Source organism: Rhinatrema bivittatum, unplaced genomic scaffold (genome assembly GCF_901001135.1).
Source record: "Rhinatrema bivittatum unplaced genomic scaffold, aRhiBiv1.1, whole genome shotgun sequence".
NCBI lineage: Eukaryota > Metazoa > Chordata > Amphibia > Gymnophiona > Rhinatrematidae > Rhinatrema > Rhinatrema bivittatum.
Genome location: NW_021821359.1, coordinates 1 through 19,580, shown reverse-complemented (window position 1 = coordinate 19,580; position 19,580 = coordinate 1). Strand labels below are relative to the sequence as shown.

General features: G+C 44.5%; 1 protein-coding gene across 1 annotated transcript in view; it reads right to left on the bottom strand.

Moving 5' to 3' along the window:
• LOC115082623 (zinc finger protein 20-like) overlaps positions 1–14,694 on the bottom strand; it is a 32,256-nt gene extending 17,562 nt beyond the window's left edge. The window contains exon 1 of the mRNA XM_029586832.1: positions 14,575–14,694. Coding sequence (XP_029442692.1) covers positions 14,575–14,694 — 120 coding nt within the window. The remainder of the gene's footprint in view (positions 1–14,574) is intronic.
• Between the last annotated feature and the right edge of the window lie 4,886 nt (positions 14,695–19,580).

Below are 19,580 nucleotides of genomic sequence, written 5' to 3'. Positions count from 1 at the left end.
TAGGGAATAGTCACTGCTATTAATTGCATCAGTAGCATGGGATCTTCTAGGTGTTTGGGTAATTGCCAGGTTCTTGTGGCCTGGTTTGGCCTCTGTTGGAAACAGGATGCTGGGCTTGATGGACCCTTGGTCTGACCCAGCATGGCAATTTCTTATGTTCTTATGTTCTTAACCTCTTCAGTCTTTCCTCATAGGGAAGCTGTTCCATTCCCCTTATCATTTTGGTAGCCCTTCTCTGTACCTTCTCCATCGCAAATATATCTTTTTGAGATGCGGCGACCAGAATTTTACACAGTATTCAAGGTGCGGTCTCACCATGGAGTGATACACAGGCATTATGACATTTTCCGTTTTATTCACCATTCCCTTTCTAACAATTCCCAACATTCTGTTTGCTTTTTTGACTGCCACAGCACACTGAACCGACGATTTCAATGTGTTATCCACTATCACGCCTAGATATTTTTCTTGGATTGTAGCACCTAATATGGAACCCAACATTGTGTAATTATAGCATGGGTTATTTTTCCCTATATGCATCACCTTGCAGATATCCACATTAAATTTCATCTGCCATTTGGATGCCCAATTTTCCAGTCTCACAAGGTCTTCCTGCAATTTATCACAATCTGCTTGTGATTTAACTACTCTGAACAATTTTGTGTCATTTATAAATATATTGAAAAGTAAGGGTCCCAATACAGATCCCTGAGGCACTCCACTGTCCACTCACTTCCACTGAGAAAATTGTCCATTTAATCCTACTCTCTGTTTCCTGTCTTTTAGCCAGTTTGCAATCCACGAAAGGACATCGCCACCTATCCCATGACTTTTTACTTTTCCTAGAAGCTTCTCATGAGGAACTTTGTCAAACGCCTTCTGAAAACCCAAGTATACTACATCTACCGGTTCACCTTTATCCACATGTTTATTAACTCCTTCAAAAAAGTGAAGCAGATTTGTGAGGCAAGACTTGCCCTGGGTAAAGCCATGTTGACTTTGTTCCATTAAACCATGTCTTTCTATATGTTCTATGATTTTGATGTTTAGAACACTTTCCACTATTTTCCCTGGCACTGAAGTCAAACTAACCGGTCTGTAGTTTCCCGGATCGCCCCTGGAGCCCTTTTTAAATATTGGGGTTACATTTGCTATCCTCCAGTCTTCAGGTACAATGGATAATTTTAATGATAGGTTACAAATTTTTACTAGTAGGTCTGAAATTTCATTTTTTAGTTCCTTCAGAACTCTGGGGTGTATATCATCCGGTCCAGGTGATTTACTACTCTTCAGTTTGTCAATCAGGCCTACCACATCTTCTAGGTTCACCGTGATTTGATTCAGTCCATCTGAATCATTACCCATGAAAACCTTCTTCATTATGGGTACCTCCCCAACATCCTCTTCAGTAAACACCGAAGCAAATAAATCGTTTAATTTTTCTGCGATGACCTTATCTTCTCTAAGTGCCCCTTTAACCCCTCGATCATCTAACGGTCCAACTGACTCCATCACAGGCTTTCTGCTTGGGATATATTTTAAAAAGTTTTTACTGTGAGTTTTTGCCTCTGCGGCCAACTTCTTTTCAAATTCTCTCTTAGCCTGCCTTATCAATGTCTTACATTTAACTTGCCACCATTTATTCATTATTCTATTTTCTTCTGTTGGATCCTTCTTCCAAGAAGAAACAAACACAATTCTGTGTCACAGAGAGAGAACTCACTACCCATGGGTACCCTGCCAGGGGTCAATCATGGGTTCAGAAACCAAAATAGGGACCTTAAAGTAAGGGAACGCCACATGCAACAGCCAATACAGCCTTCCTTGAATGCAGGAGACCTATAAGAAGAAAAACACAAAATAAAAAGACTCAGCTAAGAAGAAGCCCCACATCTTCAAATACGTAATGAAATAAAAATGGTAAGAATTTAAAGGAAGCCAGCATCAAACATCACACGCAAATATAAGTCCCTGCTGGAAGTACACAGCAGGAAAAAGGGGGAAAAACACAGAACAAATAAGTCACCAAAAGAGTTTCTGCAGCCATGAAATAAGCTGAATTCTTGGGGGGAAAAAAGGTAATATCAGTCTTCTATAACTAATTGCTCTAACAGCCAAAGGAGCCCCCATGCCACATCTTCAAGTGGATGAGATCTGCAGCTGAGAGACAAACTGCTCTGCTTCCTCAGCCACGCTTGCCCTGGTGCCAAATCCTTAAGGTGCAGGATACTGAAGTGCAGATCGAATATTTTGCTGAACCAAACTGGAAGGTGAAAATTCCATCACGAACAGCCGTCTCAGCGCAAGAAGGCCTAGTGACTCCCCTGTTCGTCAACCAAAGGCGCCATCGAAAACAGGCACTGGTTATCCTCAAGGAAGCAAAAGAAAAAGAACAAAAAGGATAGGAAGAAAAAAGTAGAAAAAAAAAATTCCCTGGAGTCACGTGATGCGGTGGGCTCCATAAGTTGCATAGTGCAGAGCTCCGGATGTGGCCTAGTGACTCCCCTGCTCTTCAACCAAAGGCGCCATCGAAAACAGACACAGGTTATCCTCAAGGAAGCACAAGAAAAAGAACATCAACATCACCCGACTGAAAAAATCTTGGAAAATGAGCACTTTCTGCTCCTTAGACAGTAAAGTCTTTGTTTTAATAAAAGGCTCGCAGGATCATCCCTTTGTAGGCATAATGAGAGAATTTCCCCATGACTATCCTGGGCCCTATAACGATGCACCCTCTCAAAGACCATTTTGCCACACAGGTCCTGCAGGCCCAAGCTATCCAGTAGCCATTCCTCCAGTACCTTATTCAAATCAGTGGTCGCTTCATCTTCCATAACGCCAATGAAACGTAGGTTTTCCTCCATGCACGGTTCTCAAACTCATCAATCTTATCCTCTCTTTCCGCCATTGCCTTCTCCAGTGCATGTTCATGCTTTTCAAGATACAGCACGTCATCTTCCATTCCTGAGATCGGCCCTTCAGCGTGTTCAAGCTGCGGTCCCATTTCAGTGAGAGAAGATTTCATTTCCTCAATTTGAGTGGAAATATGGGTAAATCTGGTATCCAAGGCCAGCACGACGGCATCTGTGAGTTTCATTACTAAAAGTCGATTCAAAATCCTCCATCGCAGCAGACCCATCCCAGCGGCCATTTTGGGAGAAGCCAGTTTAACATTCTCGTTGTCTCTCTTCTCTGTTGTAAGCGACTTGCCTGCACCACAAAGCGCAAAATTCACTCCCACCGAAGCTCGGTAAGCTCCTGCTGCAGAGGCAGGCAACTAAAAACAAAAAAAATGTCGGGCATTCATTGTACAAAAAAAATCAAAAGAGAGGAGGCTGCATCCGGAGCTCTGCACTGTGCGACTTATGGAGCCCACCGCATCACGTGACTCCAGGGAATTTTTTTTTCTACTTTTTTCTTCCTATCCTTTTTTTTGTTCTTTTTCTTGTGCTTCCTTGAGGATAACCTGTGCCTGTTTTCGATGGCGCCTTTGGTTGACGAGCAGGGGAGTCACTAGGCCATCTTGCGCTGAGACGGCTGTTTGTGATGGTAACTGTGTCAACTTGCATTGTGATCTTGATGCACGACGGCAACCCAAGTGATATCCCTGGGCCCACTTCTCCCTTTGTGGCACAGATTTTTTTCTATTACATTCTGTCCCGATTACATTAGTGAATGTAAATGCTCTCAACACTGAACAATGGAAGTTTTTTGATATCTTCACGGATAAGATAGCAACATTTGGGTTTGAGGATTTATGCATGAGCGAGGACTGGAATCTTAGTCCTGACACTTTGGTTGATAGAACTTCTCAACCCCGCTCTCACACTCCTCCTAATTTGGGATTGGGGGATCTTACAGATGTCTGGTGGCACTTTCTTCCCAAGGAAAAAGATTACACATTTTATTTCCCCAGGTACGAGTCTCATAGCCGGATACTTTTTTCTATGCACTCCAGATCTGCTATCTAAAATGGACAGGAGCACAATATTGTCCTGCACTATCTTTGATCTTTACCCAGTGGAGCTTTGTTTAACAGGCAGGATTCATGGCAAGAAGGAAATGGGCCGACCACTCCCGTGGGTCCCCTTTTTATTGTACATACATCCATAGCATACAATGTGCCATCACATCATTGGCTCCCCTCTCCATAGCATACAGACGTGTCATTATATCATTGGCTCTCCTAGCCATAGCATACAGATGTGTCATTAAACTATTGGCTCAGGGGGTGTGTACAGATCATTTCATTCGCTGCTGAAGCTTATACCATATATGTGTCTGTCTTTTGCCTGCATCTGAATATGTGGCAGCTAGGTATCCTCTCCTAGGCAGTGAGGGTTAATTATAAGCTAGAGAAATACGTGACAGCCAGGTATCCTTTCCTTAGGCAGTGAGGGTTAATTATAAGCTAGAGATTTAAGATGTGCTAGTGTTGCTGCATTCAGTGCAAAGGTCAGAGAGAAGGAAAGTTAGAGTTAACCCCTGACATGGCCTGCTGCCAAAGCTCATAATTCCCCACATCTCACCTTTTCTGTTTTTATTTAAGCAGCATAAGAATATCTCTGTATCCATGCTTTAGACCCCTACTGAAACCTGCTATGTCTTGCGTATGGGCTGGAGATAGGGGGAAGGGGGATATGGAGAGAAAAGCGGAGTCGGCGTGATGTGCCAGCTGCCGCAGAGCTCTTGAGTCTCCACATCACCCAGAGCTGGTGCAGCGTGGTGTGCCAACTACCGCAGGGCTCATGATTCTCTATTAAGCAGCATACAAGACATCTTTGTATCTGGGCTGAGAGCAAGGTTTCAGTATGGATATGAGGTTGGGTATGCACTGAATACAGCAGCACAGGCAAATAATTAAGACAATTGCAATCATTATAATAGGAATCACCCTTTTGAGCTAAAAACGGTGTCTAAGGCATAGCGGTTCTGTAATGCTACTTCTCTAAACTGAGAAACTTCTGTTGTGAGTAGTTTTAATGCATGGACTGTCTGATTAAATAGGGCAGTCGTCCAGTTAGCTAGGATGTGTAAGTCTCTGTAATTCATAGCTGTTCCCATTGGGGGAAACAGGCTTCTAGCTACTTGGGTTTCTGTATACTTATCTATGGGACTCTGGATCGCCTCCCTTTTGTTATGGAGTCTTGCTTTGGGTAAATTGTTGACTGCATAGTATGAGGGGAGGATGTAGCCTAGAGTGCATCTGCCTCTCCATCTGGGGGGAATGTGCATATATGCTCTACGCCCACATAGCATCCAAATGTTCCCTATCTGGTTAGTGTACCAGTTACGGGGCTGTTTGACTTGTTGTACCATTGCGGATACATACTCACACAAGCTAAATTGCCCGTCTGAGAATTTTTCTTTTCTTTCACACCTTTTTGGTTCTCCCACGGAACATCCTGAGATCAGCCAGTTGCACATATAGTGGGTAAAGCTATGCAAGTATTCTGTGATATTTTGTGGGAATTCAGGGTATGCTGTTACATTAGAGTATGATCTGATCATGACTTCTTCTAATACAATGGTTCGGCTACAATATGGATATTTTCCCACCTGAAGTCCCTTCCCATCCCCTGTATCATATTCCTAACAAAGTGCAGCAGTCTCTTGAACACGGCTACCAATGTGTAGTATGGTATTATTAACTGGAGAGTTAATGAAAACACCTCTCTGTAAAAGATAATTAGTCCATACTGTAAGGTTAAATGGTACGGCATGCATCAGTAGTCCTCCGCAGGTATGGATTGGCATGTGCATGCAGATCCAACTGTCTGTTCGATTCAACAGGTGCGATAAGTTCGGTGTATTGGTGAAGTGCATGTTGTTCCGCCATAGTCCTTGTTGTTCCAAAAGTTGTGTAGATTGGCTGGATAACGCTTTGATCTGTCCCCAGGTCACCTGGTGCTGCTTGTTGCAGGGAGCTTGGTCTCGGTCCTTCTGAGGGCTGTGGAGGCTCAGGGATCGGGTCCTGTAGACCTGGATGCCATGGCTTAACACGGCGGCTCGGAACCCAAAGTGGACCTGTGGGAGCAAGCACAGCAGCATATCCTCATCCCCATTTTAACAAGGGAACGGGACCATGCCAGACAGGGTTAAGTAGCATTCTATACAAAACTGACGGTTGTGGGTGACTAATCCTAGTCCCATAATGATTATCCATGGCTGTGGTCTGATTTGAATTTGATATGTTTAGATGATTTAATGTGAACAATACTTTGTTCAGCCAGTCCTGTTTAGTGGGAAGTCCAATGGCATTCCCTCCTTTTTGTTTGTCAAGGGCTGTCTTAAGGGTGTGATTGCCTCTCTCCACAATGGCTTGCCCTGTGGAATTGTAGGGAATGCCAAATATGTGTTTAATGTTCCATTGTTGACAAAATTCAGCAAAGGAATGGCTGCTGTAAGCAGGGCCATTATCAGTTTTCAGAACAGAGGGTAATCCCATTATAGAAAAAGTTTTTATACAGTGATTAATAACGTGTTTAGTAGCTTCTCCTTTTTGGGGGGTGGCCCTTAGAAAATGTGAGAAAGTATCAATGGTTACATGCAAAAACTTCCAGGGGGCAAAGGAGGGATATTGGGTAACATCCATCTGACAGATTTCGTTGGCACTTAAGCCTCGTGGGCTCACGCCCATGGAAGGGGCAGAGGTGACTTGTGAACACTGGGGGCATTGCTGTACAATGGTTCGGGCTTGTTCTCTCGTCTAAGGAAGGGGTTACATATGCTCCAGGAAGAGAAGAAGCAACATTACAAACATACTGGCTATCAGAAATAATGTTTAAATCAGCATTCATAAAACATTGAGAATGACTGCAGCTATACGTATGTAAAGGTATCATTCACTTTTAGCTGTGGGATTTGAGGGTTGGAGTAAAGTTCCATAAATGTCGTAGTCAATCCTTCAGCAAGGTGTATCAATTTTTCATTCATCAAGGCCTAATTGTGATATGTGCTTCTTATGGGCTTCGAGTACCTAATATAGGAAAAGAACTGAAATTCAAATTAATTAATGAGGAGATTTCATCATGGCTATAACTTTTCTATTACTAATCTTATATAATGTTTTCCCACTTTATTAAAACAATGAAGAAACAACTTAAGTGGCATATCAAGATGTATCAGAAATAAAATTTAGATCAAAGATCAAAAATCAAAAAGGTGTGTGAGAAATGTTTGAAAAATAAAAGTTCAGAATTCTGTATAAAAATTAGAAAAAGAAAATAAAACTGAAGTTTAAGACAGGAGGACTGTAGACCTGAAAAATAAAAACTAGTATACAACAGAATTATTAAAATAATAATATAGTACAACTGATAGAATAGCATAGCGCCTCCTAGTGGAGGCACCATCATTACTTTATAGATTGCAACCTGGAACAATAAATTCAATCAATAATACTCTGAGCTTAAATTCAATGTGGAATATCAGAATACAATATCAATTAATTATTAGAATAGGAACTTAAACACGCTGTTCGCTCATCTCTGTCTGCTACACGCTAAAGCAACTGTTACTACTATTAAATGTCCTTGTCAGTAACCTCAGTTCAGTATGTTGATTATACCTGGGTTCAATCCCCGGCCTCTCCACCATTGCTGAACATACTGCTGGTATGTCTGCTAATGGAAAAATACCAGAAACACAAATCAGAGACCTTGAATGCCAGATGTGGAAGAAGAAAGCTATAAACTGTCTTTGCAGGAACTCACAGACACCGGAAGAAGCAATAAAAAGCCACAGGATGGGCAGGAGATATCACTGAGGGTACGAAGTAAATAGTCTGTGGGAAAGAATGCGAAGGGGGAGAGAGATAAGGGAAGACAAAACAGACAGGCCATAAAGTGTGTGGTGTGAAACGTGAAAGCAGAAACCAGGTGGCTTGCTGACTTTGTTGTTTTAACCTATATAAGCAGAGCTGGTATGTAGTAGAGCTAAGCAAAGAGCCAGCGCTGTGCTACGTATATTATGTAAGTATATTTTTTTGCTTCCTGTGTATTCATTTTTGCTTATACGCAGTATGGGACGAATTTTCAGAGCCCTGCTCGCGTAAATCCGCCCAAAAACCGGGCGGATTTACGCGAGCAGGGCCCTGCGCGCCGGGAAGCCTATTTTACATAGGCCTCCCGGCGCGCGCAGAGCCCCGGGACTCGCGTAAGTCCCGGGGTTCTCGGAGGGGGGCGTGTCGGGGGCGGGCCCGGTCGTCGCGGCGTTTCGGGGGCGTGTCGGCAGCGTTTTGGGGGCGGGTACGGGGGCGTGGCTACGGCCCGGGGGCGTGGCCGCGCCCTCCGTACCCGCCCCCAGGCCGCGCCCCGGCGCGCAGGAGGCCCGCTGGCGCGCGGGGATTTACGCCTCCCTCTGGGAGGCGTAAATCCCCCGACAAAGGTAAGGGGAGGGTTTAGACAGGGCCGGGCAGGTGGGTTAGGTAGGGGAAGGGAGGGGAAGGTGAGGGGGAGGGCAAAGAAAGTTCCCTCCGAGGCCGCTCCGATTTCGGAGCGGCCTTGGATGGGAACGGGGTAGGCTGCGCGGCTCGGCGCGCGCCGGCTATACAAAATTCATAGCCTTGCGCGCGCCGATCCAGGATTTTAGTGGATACTAAAATCCAGCGTACTTTTGTTTGCGCCTGGAGCGCAAACAAAAGTAGGCTATTCGCGCGCCTTTGAAAATCCGCCCCTATATGAACGAATAATAATGTAAAATGATGTAGAATAAAATCAGAGTTGTTCTCTTAAACATACGTTCCTTTGGTACTCTTTTTTTAACAAGTATTAAAGAAGTTTGAAAGTATTGAAAAGGTTCAGTATTGAAGGTTGAGGGAGAAGGAGGTTTGGATCAGCAGGAGATCTGATCTGTCTCGTGCCCCCTTTTGAAAGCTGCAACGCACAGTTGGGGCAGATAATTCAGGAAGGAGAGGTATAGAGTACGTGTTGTGATAAAAAAATGTATCAAGCGATATAACAGATACAGAAATTAGGGAGAGAAACTGCAGTACTAAGTCCAGTTTTTTCTTTTCAAAAGTTCTCCCTCCCCTCCACGAGTGGCAATTAAGAGTTAACAACAGAAAGACAGAGTGAGGGGGGGGGGGGGGGGGGGGTCTAGTGTAGGGATGCAGAACAGTGTTTCTCAAGAGAAAGTAAACACAGGAGAGAACTTCATTCAATGAATCAAGTCTAGAGGTACTGAAAGGTAGCACTGTATAACATTAACTTAGTTAAACTATAATCCTTATACAAGAAATGTGCCAGCAAGTGATAACATAACTAGATAACATCAACCAGAGACAATGACTGGCAAGGATTTGCTGATCTCTTGTAAACAGATTCTATCTTAACTTACTTTGTCCTAAAACGAATATTGCAGTAAAAATACAAATTCTGTGCACTGGCAATGCAAGCAATTGCTATAAAATTAAATCTCAAAGAAACGGAGTCATCCTAAATCTGGTCCTATTTAACTTTGTCAAAAGGGGATCATTTCACATTGAGTTTGCACAGTGTCCGTCCCAGTTTCACTATAGTTACAAACGTAAGGCTCTGCATACACTGGATCTTTCTTTGATGGGTGTGGTGGATTTCCAAGCTAAGGGGAGAGCAGTGGGTTTACTGTGAGACATGCTTAATCTTCTAGTACTCAGCCGGGCTTGAAACTGACTCAAGTCTCGTCCCCAAAGGTTAATATGGATGGGAAGAATTACTGGTTTTAAGTTTGCTGTGCCGAGCCGGAGAGATTTGTCACTGTTAGCCAGCGAGCACTGTGGCAAGCCAGCTGCCATCCCCCCACCCCACACACCGAGGGGGAGTCCACTGTTGCCAGTCAGTGGGCCAGTTATCAGTGGTTATGACTGAGGACATCGGCTCCTGAGTCTAAAATGCCCTTCAAAGGGCTTACATCTAGCAAGTAGGTTCTCTTCGGTTTCTCTTTTTTGATTGCCTGAGTCACTGCTAGGATGCTAGGGTGCAGTGCCGGGGCTCGGGTAGATCCGAAGCCGCTGGAGCCTCTGGCAGTCTGCTGTCCTCCTACGGGCAAGACACAGGGGACCATGACTAACTGTGCCCAGGAGTCCCCTTTGTGCAATGTGAGGGAGGATTTGGTTTCAAATTGAATCATAAGGGTACCGTCATAATCAGAATCCACAACCCCTGGAATAACAAAGATCCCTGCTTTGCTTGCAGAGTATCGAGGCACAATTAACCCAATGGTTTGTTCAGGCAAAGGGCCTGTGAGCTGGGAGGGCATCAGGGTGACCTGCCCCGGGAATGCTACGAATTTGGTGTCTTGATTAATAAGATCTATGCCGGCGCTGCTGACTGTTTGCCGCTGTGGCTGGCTGTGCCCGAATCGTGGGGGTGGCGACAATTGGGCTGGGGCTTGTCGCTGGCCCGGAAACTAGTTTCCCTGACCGGTACTTCGACATTGATTAGCCCAATGGAACCCTTTCTTACATTTGGGGCATACAGTTTTTGGTCATGATCTGGAGTCCCCTGCAGAGTCGGTTCCCTTATACACTCCGCCACCTGGGGCTCGACATTGTTGCTTAAAATGGCCGGGTTTCTTACAGTTAAAGCATGTACCTTTGGGTTTGTAAAATTGGCCTTTCTGTAGGGCGAAAGCGAGGGCATCCATTTGAAAGGCGTGGGTACCTACATTGCACAGGCCTGAGCATGTCTGCTAGGGTGTAATCAGGTCTGCCAACTATGGGTTGTAAACCTTACGACAGTCTGCATTTGCATTTTCAAAAGCTAACTTTGTTATGAGTTCCATGCTCGCTTCTGGATTATCTACCTGTCGCCAAATGGCTTCCTGCAAGCGATCAATAAATTGTGTATAGGGCTCTGTGGCTGTCTGTCGGGTCATCATAAATGACTTTGTGACCTTTCCTGAATTGGGGACCTTTTTAAAGGCTTATTCACGCAGCGGACTATCGCTGGATAAGCGACCGCTGGTATGCTAACTGCTTGTTGTTCCATGGTGGCAAATTGCCCTGACCCATATAGCTGTTCTGGGAGGTAGGCGCCACCCGAAATGATTCCCGCTATCAATGCTTCCCTTGGTATTCAGATTCCCATACTACATACTGGGCTGGGGTGAGGAGCATGCGGGATAAATCTTTCCAATCTTGGGGAACTAATTTGTAGCCATTAGACAATCCCTCTAACAACCCTCGGGTGTAAGAGAAATGGAACCCTGTCTCCTTGATGCTTGTACGGAGTTCTCTGAGGATACTATAGGGAAGGGCGGACCAACTATATTCTGTCCCGCCTAGATCATTGATCCTTTCTGTGATGGGAAAGGCTTGAAGTCCTTCTAATAGTTCTTCCCCTGTAAGCTTTCCTTTTTGCTGTTCCTGGTGGAAACCCCATGCAAATTGCATCGCACGGGCCAGGTTGTGGCTTAATTGTGCTTAAGGGCTGTTTTTCTAAATAAGGCGGGGAGGTGTGGATGGGCTGTGTCATGGGTTCGGGTATGGGGAGCTGCGGATACAGAGAATTTGCTGTCTCTGAGGGAGTTTGTGGATAAGGTGGGGGAAGGTATGTGGATTGAGTGTACTGATGGGCGGTCTGCCTGCTTCTTTACTGTCTGCTTCTAAGGGCACATGAACTGAAGATGGTGCTTTTAGACTTTTTGTCCCTATGTGTTCTAGGGCCTCTGTGCATTTTTGCCAGAGTAATAATTGCCTTATGGGAGCTCTTGGGGGGCATGAAGACTGTGGCCTATCTTAATCCAATCTTGGACGTCCAGAGTCCAGCCTCTGGATACCATGGGCAAAGGCAAGCTATTTCACCTATCAATTTTTCTTAAGTCCCCTATTCTGACTTGTGCTATTTCTCCCCTGGTGACGAAATATGATTCCTTTATTATTTTCTGCAGCTCTCTAGCATGAAGCCTCTGCTGAACTGACAATTCACTTCCCATACTCACGAATGTGGGGAGCAAACTCGCTGACAAATACTTAAAAAATACTAAAAAATACTTTTAAAAATACTTACGATTGCGAGGGCAAGTCTGCTGTTACGGTGCGCACCTAGGCTGTTCCAGCCGAATGAGCAAGGAGCTTATCACGTGTGCCGGGATCACCAGATATTGCAGCAATTGAAGACACATCAGGCAGGATTCATGGCAAGAAGGAAAAGGGCCCGACCACTCCCATGGGTCCCCTTTTTATTGTACATACATCCATAGCATACAATGTGCCATCACATCATTGGCTCCCCTCTCCATAGCATACAGACGTGTCATTATATCATTGGCTCTCTCCTAGCCATAACATACAGACATTGTCATTAGACTATTGGCTCAGGGGGTGTGTACAGATCATTTCATTGGCTGCTGAAGCTTATACCATATATGTGTCTGTCTTTTGCCTGCATCTGAATATGTGGCAGCTAGGTATCCTCTCCTAGGCAGTGAGGGTTAATTATAAGCTAGAGAAATACGTGACAGCCAGGTATCCTCTCCTTAGGCAGGGAGTGGTTAATTATAAGCTAGAGATTTAAGATGTGCTAGTGTTTGCTGCATTCAGTGCAAATGTCAGAGAGAAGGAAAGTTAGAGTTAACCCCTGACATGGCCTGCTGGCAAAGCTCATAATTCCCCACATTTAACCTTAGAAGTTGCTCAATTTGAGCCTCTCTTTTAGGGGATAAGTGTGTTCCCCGACCTTTGTTAAAGAGGCTGTAGCGGAATTTGATCTTCACAATCCAGAGGGGGGACTACAGGCCCATACTGAGATGGGAAACCTTTAAAGTCTTTCTTAGGGGTAAACTCATGTAGACCTGCCAGCAGGAGAAAAGAAGAAGGAATCTGTCCTGCTAGCTGAGATTTGAGACCTAGAGATCCAGCATAAGCATACTGGGTCTCCCTCAAACTCTTGCAGCCCTGGAGAAATGTAGGTCGATATTTCAAAACTCTGGAAATAAATAAGAACGGGGAAGACCTTGAAGTACACTAAACTCAGATATTACAAGCACGGAGATAAACCTGGGCCTTTGTAAGTCTCATATAGCTCAATAAGACAGACAACCAGAGGGGGGCACTTACTTCTAAATATCAGGAGATAGAGGAGGCCTTTGTGCAATACATTTCTGAATTTTACAAAGCACCTAGTGAGTGCCCTCTGTCTGAATCCATAGATTTCTGGACAATCTGGGATTACCTTCTTTGCCTGAGGCTCATATGGAAATGCTGGCTGAGCCTATTTCATTATTAGAAATACAGGCTGCTGTTAAAGCTCTACTGGGTGGTAATGCCTGGGCCTGGATGGGTATTCCATTGATTGTTTTTTTCAAAACATTTCTTTCACAAGTCTCTAACTATCTTCTGATGGTATATGATGCAGCGGGAAGAGGCAAGATAATCACTGGGCCCTTTGGCCGATGCTATTATATCAGTTATATACAAAAAGGGGAAGGATGCCCTGGAGTGTGGGTCTTATAAACGATATCTTTACTTAACTCAGATATTAAAATACTTGCTAAGGTGTTACAGATCCGCCTTGAGACATTGCTCCTGCCTTAGGTGCACCCTGACCATGTTGGCTTTGTGAAGGGGTGAAACTCCACATCCCAATACTATGAGGTTGTTAATTTTTTTGCACTTGGCCAAAGTGAAGGGCCATTATCTCGCTGGATACTGAAAAGGCATTTGACCGCCTAACTTGCTTTTTTTTGTTTACAGTCATGGAGGGGGCTGGGTTAAGGTTATGTCTTAGAAACTGAGAGCTCGTTTGAGCATTAATGGGTCTTTTTCCCCCTTTTTTTGATATTGCTAGAGGAACGAGGGCAAGGATGCACCTTTCTCCCCTGATTTTTTATTTAGCCATAAAACCCCTGGCAGCAACTATGAGGACAGCACCCTGATATTTTCTGGGGTCCTTTTGGGGGGCAGGGCGATCGGATTTGCTTGACACCCTCAGGAAGTGGGAAACGTCTGGATGGGATGATAGACTGATGCCGTCCACTTTGGCTCTGAAACAGGCCAGCGTGGCTTACCTGAACCTTGATGGAGTTGAGAGACAACCCCTTCTCAAGCCGTCCTGCAGAAATTCCAGGACCATGGGGATTTTGGACTGTCCATTTATTTATTATTTATTTGCATTTTTATATACCGATATTCATGTAACAAGTTACAAATCCACCTCGGTTTATATTCAAACAGTAACCTTGCACAAGGATGCATTACATTGAACAGGGAGATCAAGACTTGGAACCATAACTGGGGAAAAACATTTAGATAACTGGTTGGAGTATTACAGCTGATGAAAATTTGATGGTATGTCAGACCTTGGAGCGGCTTGCTAGTGAGGAAGGATGGAAGGGTGGAAGGATGTTGAGGTCGTACTCGTATGTAAGTTAGAGACGTGGAAAACTTGCGTGCTCGGAGCAAGGTGTCAATCACTGCCCCAGAGTTTCCGCTCTTCAGGCGAGTCCTCTCAATGGCCAGACCGTAAGAGAGAATCGAGTTGGGTCTTTGTGGAGGATCGGTTCCCTGCCAGAAGTCTTCGCATGTCTGCATACCATGGCCTTCTTGGCCAGTCTGGGGCCACTAGAAGTACTAGCCACCATCTTATTACTGACCTTGTACAGATGAACAGTCATGTTTAGTTCATGGTCAAAGCATTCATGCACAAAGTTCCACCATGCAGACAAACGATATTTCACCACGCAGTGATAACCCTTCTTATAGGTGACGTTCATTGTATCGGTACAGTTTGCCCAAGGTGTGGCACCCTCCGGCTGAAAACACCACCCTGCCTGTTTGGTGCGCAGGGGTAGGGCATAAGGGTTACCGTGAGTAAGAGAGTCAGCAGTAGGTGCAATATAAGTACGATTGAGGATGGATGATTTATTAAAAGGTACAGGAACAAACCCAGAGCCATCCTGTTTTAAATGATAGCATAACCAGCAATCTGAAAGATTCAAAGATTCCTGCAGTGCTTTAGTGTAGGCCAGATAAGTCTGTACATGGGGCCCCAGACAGGGCCGTGCCTCTGCGAAGTGCAAATGAACCAGAAGCAAAAGCAGGATCATGGCTGTTCCAGCCGCCTCGTGAGAGAGTTTTATGTCCCGGAGATTCCTGCTGCTGTAGTACTGTAGATCTTTTTACAGTGAGAAAGGTGCACCAGGTAGGGTATCCTTCTAATTTTACTGCATAATGTGAGATTAAAATTACCTGATAAAGGCCCCTCCACCCGGGAGCCAAGGAGTTCTTTCGTTGGAAGATCCTTAGAAAAAAGAAATCACCTGGTTGCACACTCTCAGTAGGCACAGGGTGCACTGGAGGAAAATATGCTCAGACTTTCTGCCAGTGTGAAGTCAAGACTTTCTGCAACATAAACAAATAATGGGTTAAATATTCCTCCTGTGAAAATGTGAGGGCGGGTAGAGGGTTTCGGTATAGGACCAATAGCCATTGGTCGCCCAGTGACTTTCTCAAATGGGGTAAGCCCTGTCTTGGAATGAGGTGATGCCCACAGGGCCATTAGTGCTAAAGGGAGAGCCCGTAGCCAAGTTAAATTCATTGCAGCCATGATAATGCCCAATTTAGTTTTTAGCCTGCTATTGAAGTTTTCTATAAGGGCAGAGGTTTGGGGTCTGTAGGGGGTATGGAATCAGAGAGATGCCGAACGCCTTACTTAACGATATTACTATGTCATTTATGAAGTGTGTCCCTTGATCACTATCAATTGATTCTGGAATTCCATACCTTGCAATAAACTCTCTCAGCAGAATCTTAGCTACAGAGATTGCATCTGCCTTTACTACTGGGAAAGCCTCCCCCACCCTGAGAAACAGCAAATCATTGTTAGAGCGTACTTGTAATTTTGGCATAGAGGCAATTCGATAAATCAATTTGGATTTGCAAGAAAGGGCCTAGGGGGTGTTTTAGGTGTGCGGGTGTGATGACCAACTGAGAACGTATGGTAATAGCCAGAGCCATGACCGCTGAGACCAATCCCCACCAGTGATGAAAGAACATGCCCACTAATGCTGCAGGGGCTGCATGGGATGCCTGGTGTATAGAGAGTAAGATATGGGGCAGTATATGTCCGGGGGGGGGGGGGGGGGGGGCGCACTACTTTGCCATTTGGGCCAAACCATACTTGATCTTGTCCATGATTTTGGACAGTGGCCCCTCCTTTTGCCCACAGCTTCCAATAATCCTTATCCTGCCCCTGCCACTGAATCAAATTTTTAATACTAAAGTCTTTGTTTTCTCTATGTGGTGTGTGTATTAACAAATGGCATCCCGCATTCCCCACAGTATTGTTGGTCAGAGCTGCATCTTTGGCTGCCTGATCTGCCAAGTTATTCCCTTTGGCTACAATTGAATCTTCTTTGCTATGTCCAGCCCGTTTAACTACTGCCAGCTCAAGAGGCAACAGGATAGCTTCTAGTAATTTTTTAAACAAAAGACCCATTCTTATTTCCCCATTAGCTGTTAAAAACCCTCTCCTTTTCACAATGTCCCGTAGTCATGAACCACCCCAAAGGCATAACGAGAATCAGTGTAAACAGAAAGACGTAATCCCTTTCCTCTAAAACAAGCCCGAGTGAGGGCTACCAATTCTGCGGTCTGTGCTGAACGTGCATGAGTGAGCGGTCCAGCCTCTAGCACTTCCCACTGGGTACATACAGCATATCCAACCTTCAGTGAACCTGTATCATCATGGAGAGCAGAGTCTTCTACAAAATAAACTGCCGTCAACATTAGAAAGAGGGATATCTGTTAAACCTTCCCTGGGCTTCAGTTCATATTCCATTAGCATTGCACAATCATGGTCTGGGGTTTCTAAGTCAATTATTTCTGGTAGTAAAGTAGGAGGGGTGAGAGCAGAGCAGTGATGAAAGATAATATTTCCTGATTGTAAAAGGAGTTCATACCTCATCATGCTTTCCAAAGTGATTACCTGGGTCTTTGCATTGTTTAAAACTGTGATCAAAGCATGTGGTAAACAGAGATGCAAAGGGTGGCAGAGAATTAATGATTGAGATGTTTCTACCATCAGGGCTGCTGCAGCAACAGCCCTTAGGCAAGCAGGAAAGGCAGATGCCACAGAATCTAGCTGGGCTGAATAATACCCAATGGGTTTCTTTTTTCCTCCATGGTCCTGGGTTACCACTCCAGCTGCTACAGCTGCAACCTCATGACATGTTAAATAAAAATCCTTTCCGTAGTCTGGAAGCCCTAATGCTGGAGCATTAGATAAGGCGGCTTTCAGAGACTGGAATGATTGTTGGCGACCTGACGCTTGCTGAAAGGAAGAAGCTGGAGCTCTGGACGGACGAAATCTGCGATTCCCTCTGAATCGAGACCGTGAAGAAAAGGAGCCCCTCGACTTGGGCCTATCTTCTGGCAGTCAGTGAACCTTGTTCTCCCCCAGGGATTGAATCATATCCTCGAGGTCCTTACCAAAAAGCAATTTACCCCTTGAAAGGCAACGATCCCAGCTGAGCCTTGGAGGAAATATCCGCCGACCAGTTTCTTAACCACAGGAGCCGTTGAGCCGACACCATGGATTAGGCCGAAGTCCGTAACAGATCATAAAGTGCATCCGCATTATAAGCGATCGAAGCTTCCAGGCGCCCTTGCTTGCTGTGCTTCTGCATCGGAAAGCAGTTATTATGGAGACGTTCATTGCTCGAGCTTCATACGTTAAAAAAATGTAATTACAGGAGCGTAAAACCTTAGTAACACATTTATTAGAACTCGAACGTAAGCATAAACTAGATCCCACTAAAGAGCTGGGTTTGGCATTAGATTCTTGTAGATCACAGATTGGGGCGTTAGATGCGGTTAAAATTGCCTATGAGCTGGAACAAGTAGAACAGCTATACTTTGAGGGAGGCAACAAGGCAGGGAAGCTACTTGCGAACAAGTTGAGAGCCAAGCGCATGCAAAATATTATTACTAAAGTCAGAGATGAGCAGGGTAATATGCTCACATCGAATGACGATATCCGTCAAAGGTTTCTGCGTTTTTACTCAGAGGTATACACACATAATATGAATATTAATCCCAAAGATATTCCTGTTTTTTTTACAGGATATCACTTTACCTAATTTACCGAAGGAAGCTCGTGCATTGCTTGATAAGGAAATTATGGAAGTGGAGGTTTTACAAACATAGAAATGACGGCAGAAGAAGACCAAACGGCCCATCCAGTCTGCCCAACAAGCTATGCACTTTTTTTTTTCCCTCTTACTTGTTACGCTTGGCTCTTAGTACCTTTTAGTTCTATTTCCCTTCTACCCCACCATTAATGTAGAGAGCAGTGTTGGAACTGCATCTAACTGAATATGTAGCTTAGTTAGGGGTAGTAACTATCTCAATAAGCAAGCTACACCCATGCTTTTGTTTACTCGACTATGTAATTCAGTCCTTGTTGGTTGTTGTCTATATATAAATCCTCTTTTCTACATTGCCCCTGCCATTGAAGCAGAGAGCTATGCTGGCTATGCTTTGAAAGTGAAGTAACAGACTTTCTCCCCTGCCATTGAAGCAGAGAGCTATGCTGGCTATGCGTTGAAAGTGAAGTAACAGACTTTCTCCCCTGCCATTGAAGCAGAGAGCTATGCTGACTATGCGTTGAAAGTGCATAAGCACTTTCAACGCATTAAGCAACTCAAACGAATAAATCACCGGGTTTTAGACGGTTTTACTGCCAGATTTTATCAGTGTTTTGCAGGTGACTTACTTGTACCTCTCACCAACATGTTCAATGCTCTCCGAACGGAAGGTATTTTAAGCCCCAATTTGAATGTGGCCGGAATAACTGTTCTCGCAAAACCAGGCCGCGACTCCACACAATATGGCTCCTATAGGCCCATATCTTTGCTCAATATAGACCTCAAATTATTAGCCAAAATATTGGCCAACAGGCTTAATGTCTATATTGCACAGATTATTCACGCAGATCAGGCAGGGTTTATCCCTGGCCGTTTGGCATCTGATAACATTCGTAAACTATTGAACTCTCTATGGTGGGTCAAACGTCATAAGATTCCATTTTTATTTATGGCCATGGATGCAGATAAAGCTTTTGATTTGGTCCATTGGCCCTTTTTATTTCAAGCTTTACAAAAATGAGATTTGGCAGTTTTTTTTTATAAATTGGATTCAAAAGTTATACGATAATCCATGTGCCTGTATTAAAGTGAATGGTGGTTACTCCACGTTCTTCCCGGTGGAGCGAGGCACTCAGCAGGGGTGCCCACCCCTACCTTTATTATTTGCTTTATTTATTGAACCATTAGCTTCAATAAAACAACAACACACATTCAAAGCCACCAGCCCTCCTTCAAACTGCTCACGTAAGAGACCTAGGAGCCATCTTAGACAACCGTCTTAACCTCAAACCATTCATTAACCAACCACCAAAGATTGCTTCCACAAATTACATATTCTGAAAAGAATAAAGCCACTTTTCCACGCTCAGGACTTTAGAACAATCTTGCAAGCAATAATCTTCTCCAAACTAGATTATTGCAACTCACTACTACTAGGCCTCCCAGCTTCTTATACCAAGCCTCTACAAATGGTACAGAACACAGCAGCCAGAATCCTTACAAACTCCAGGAAA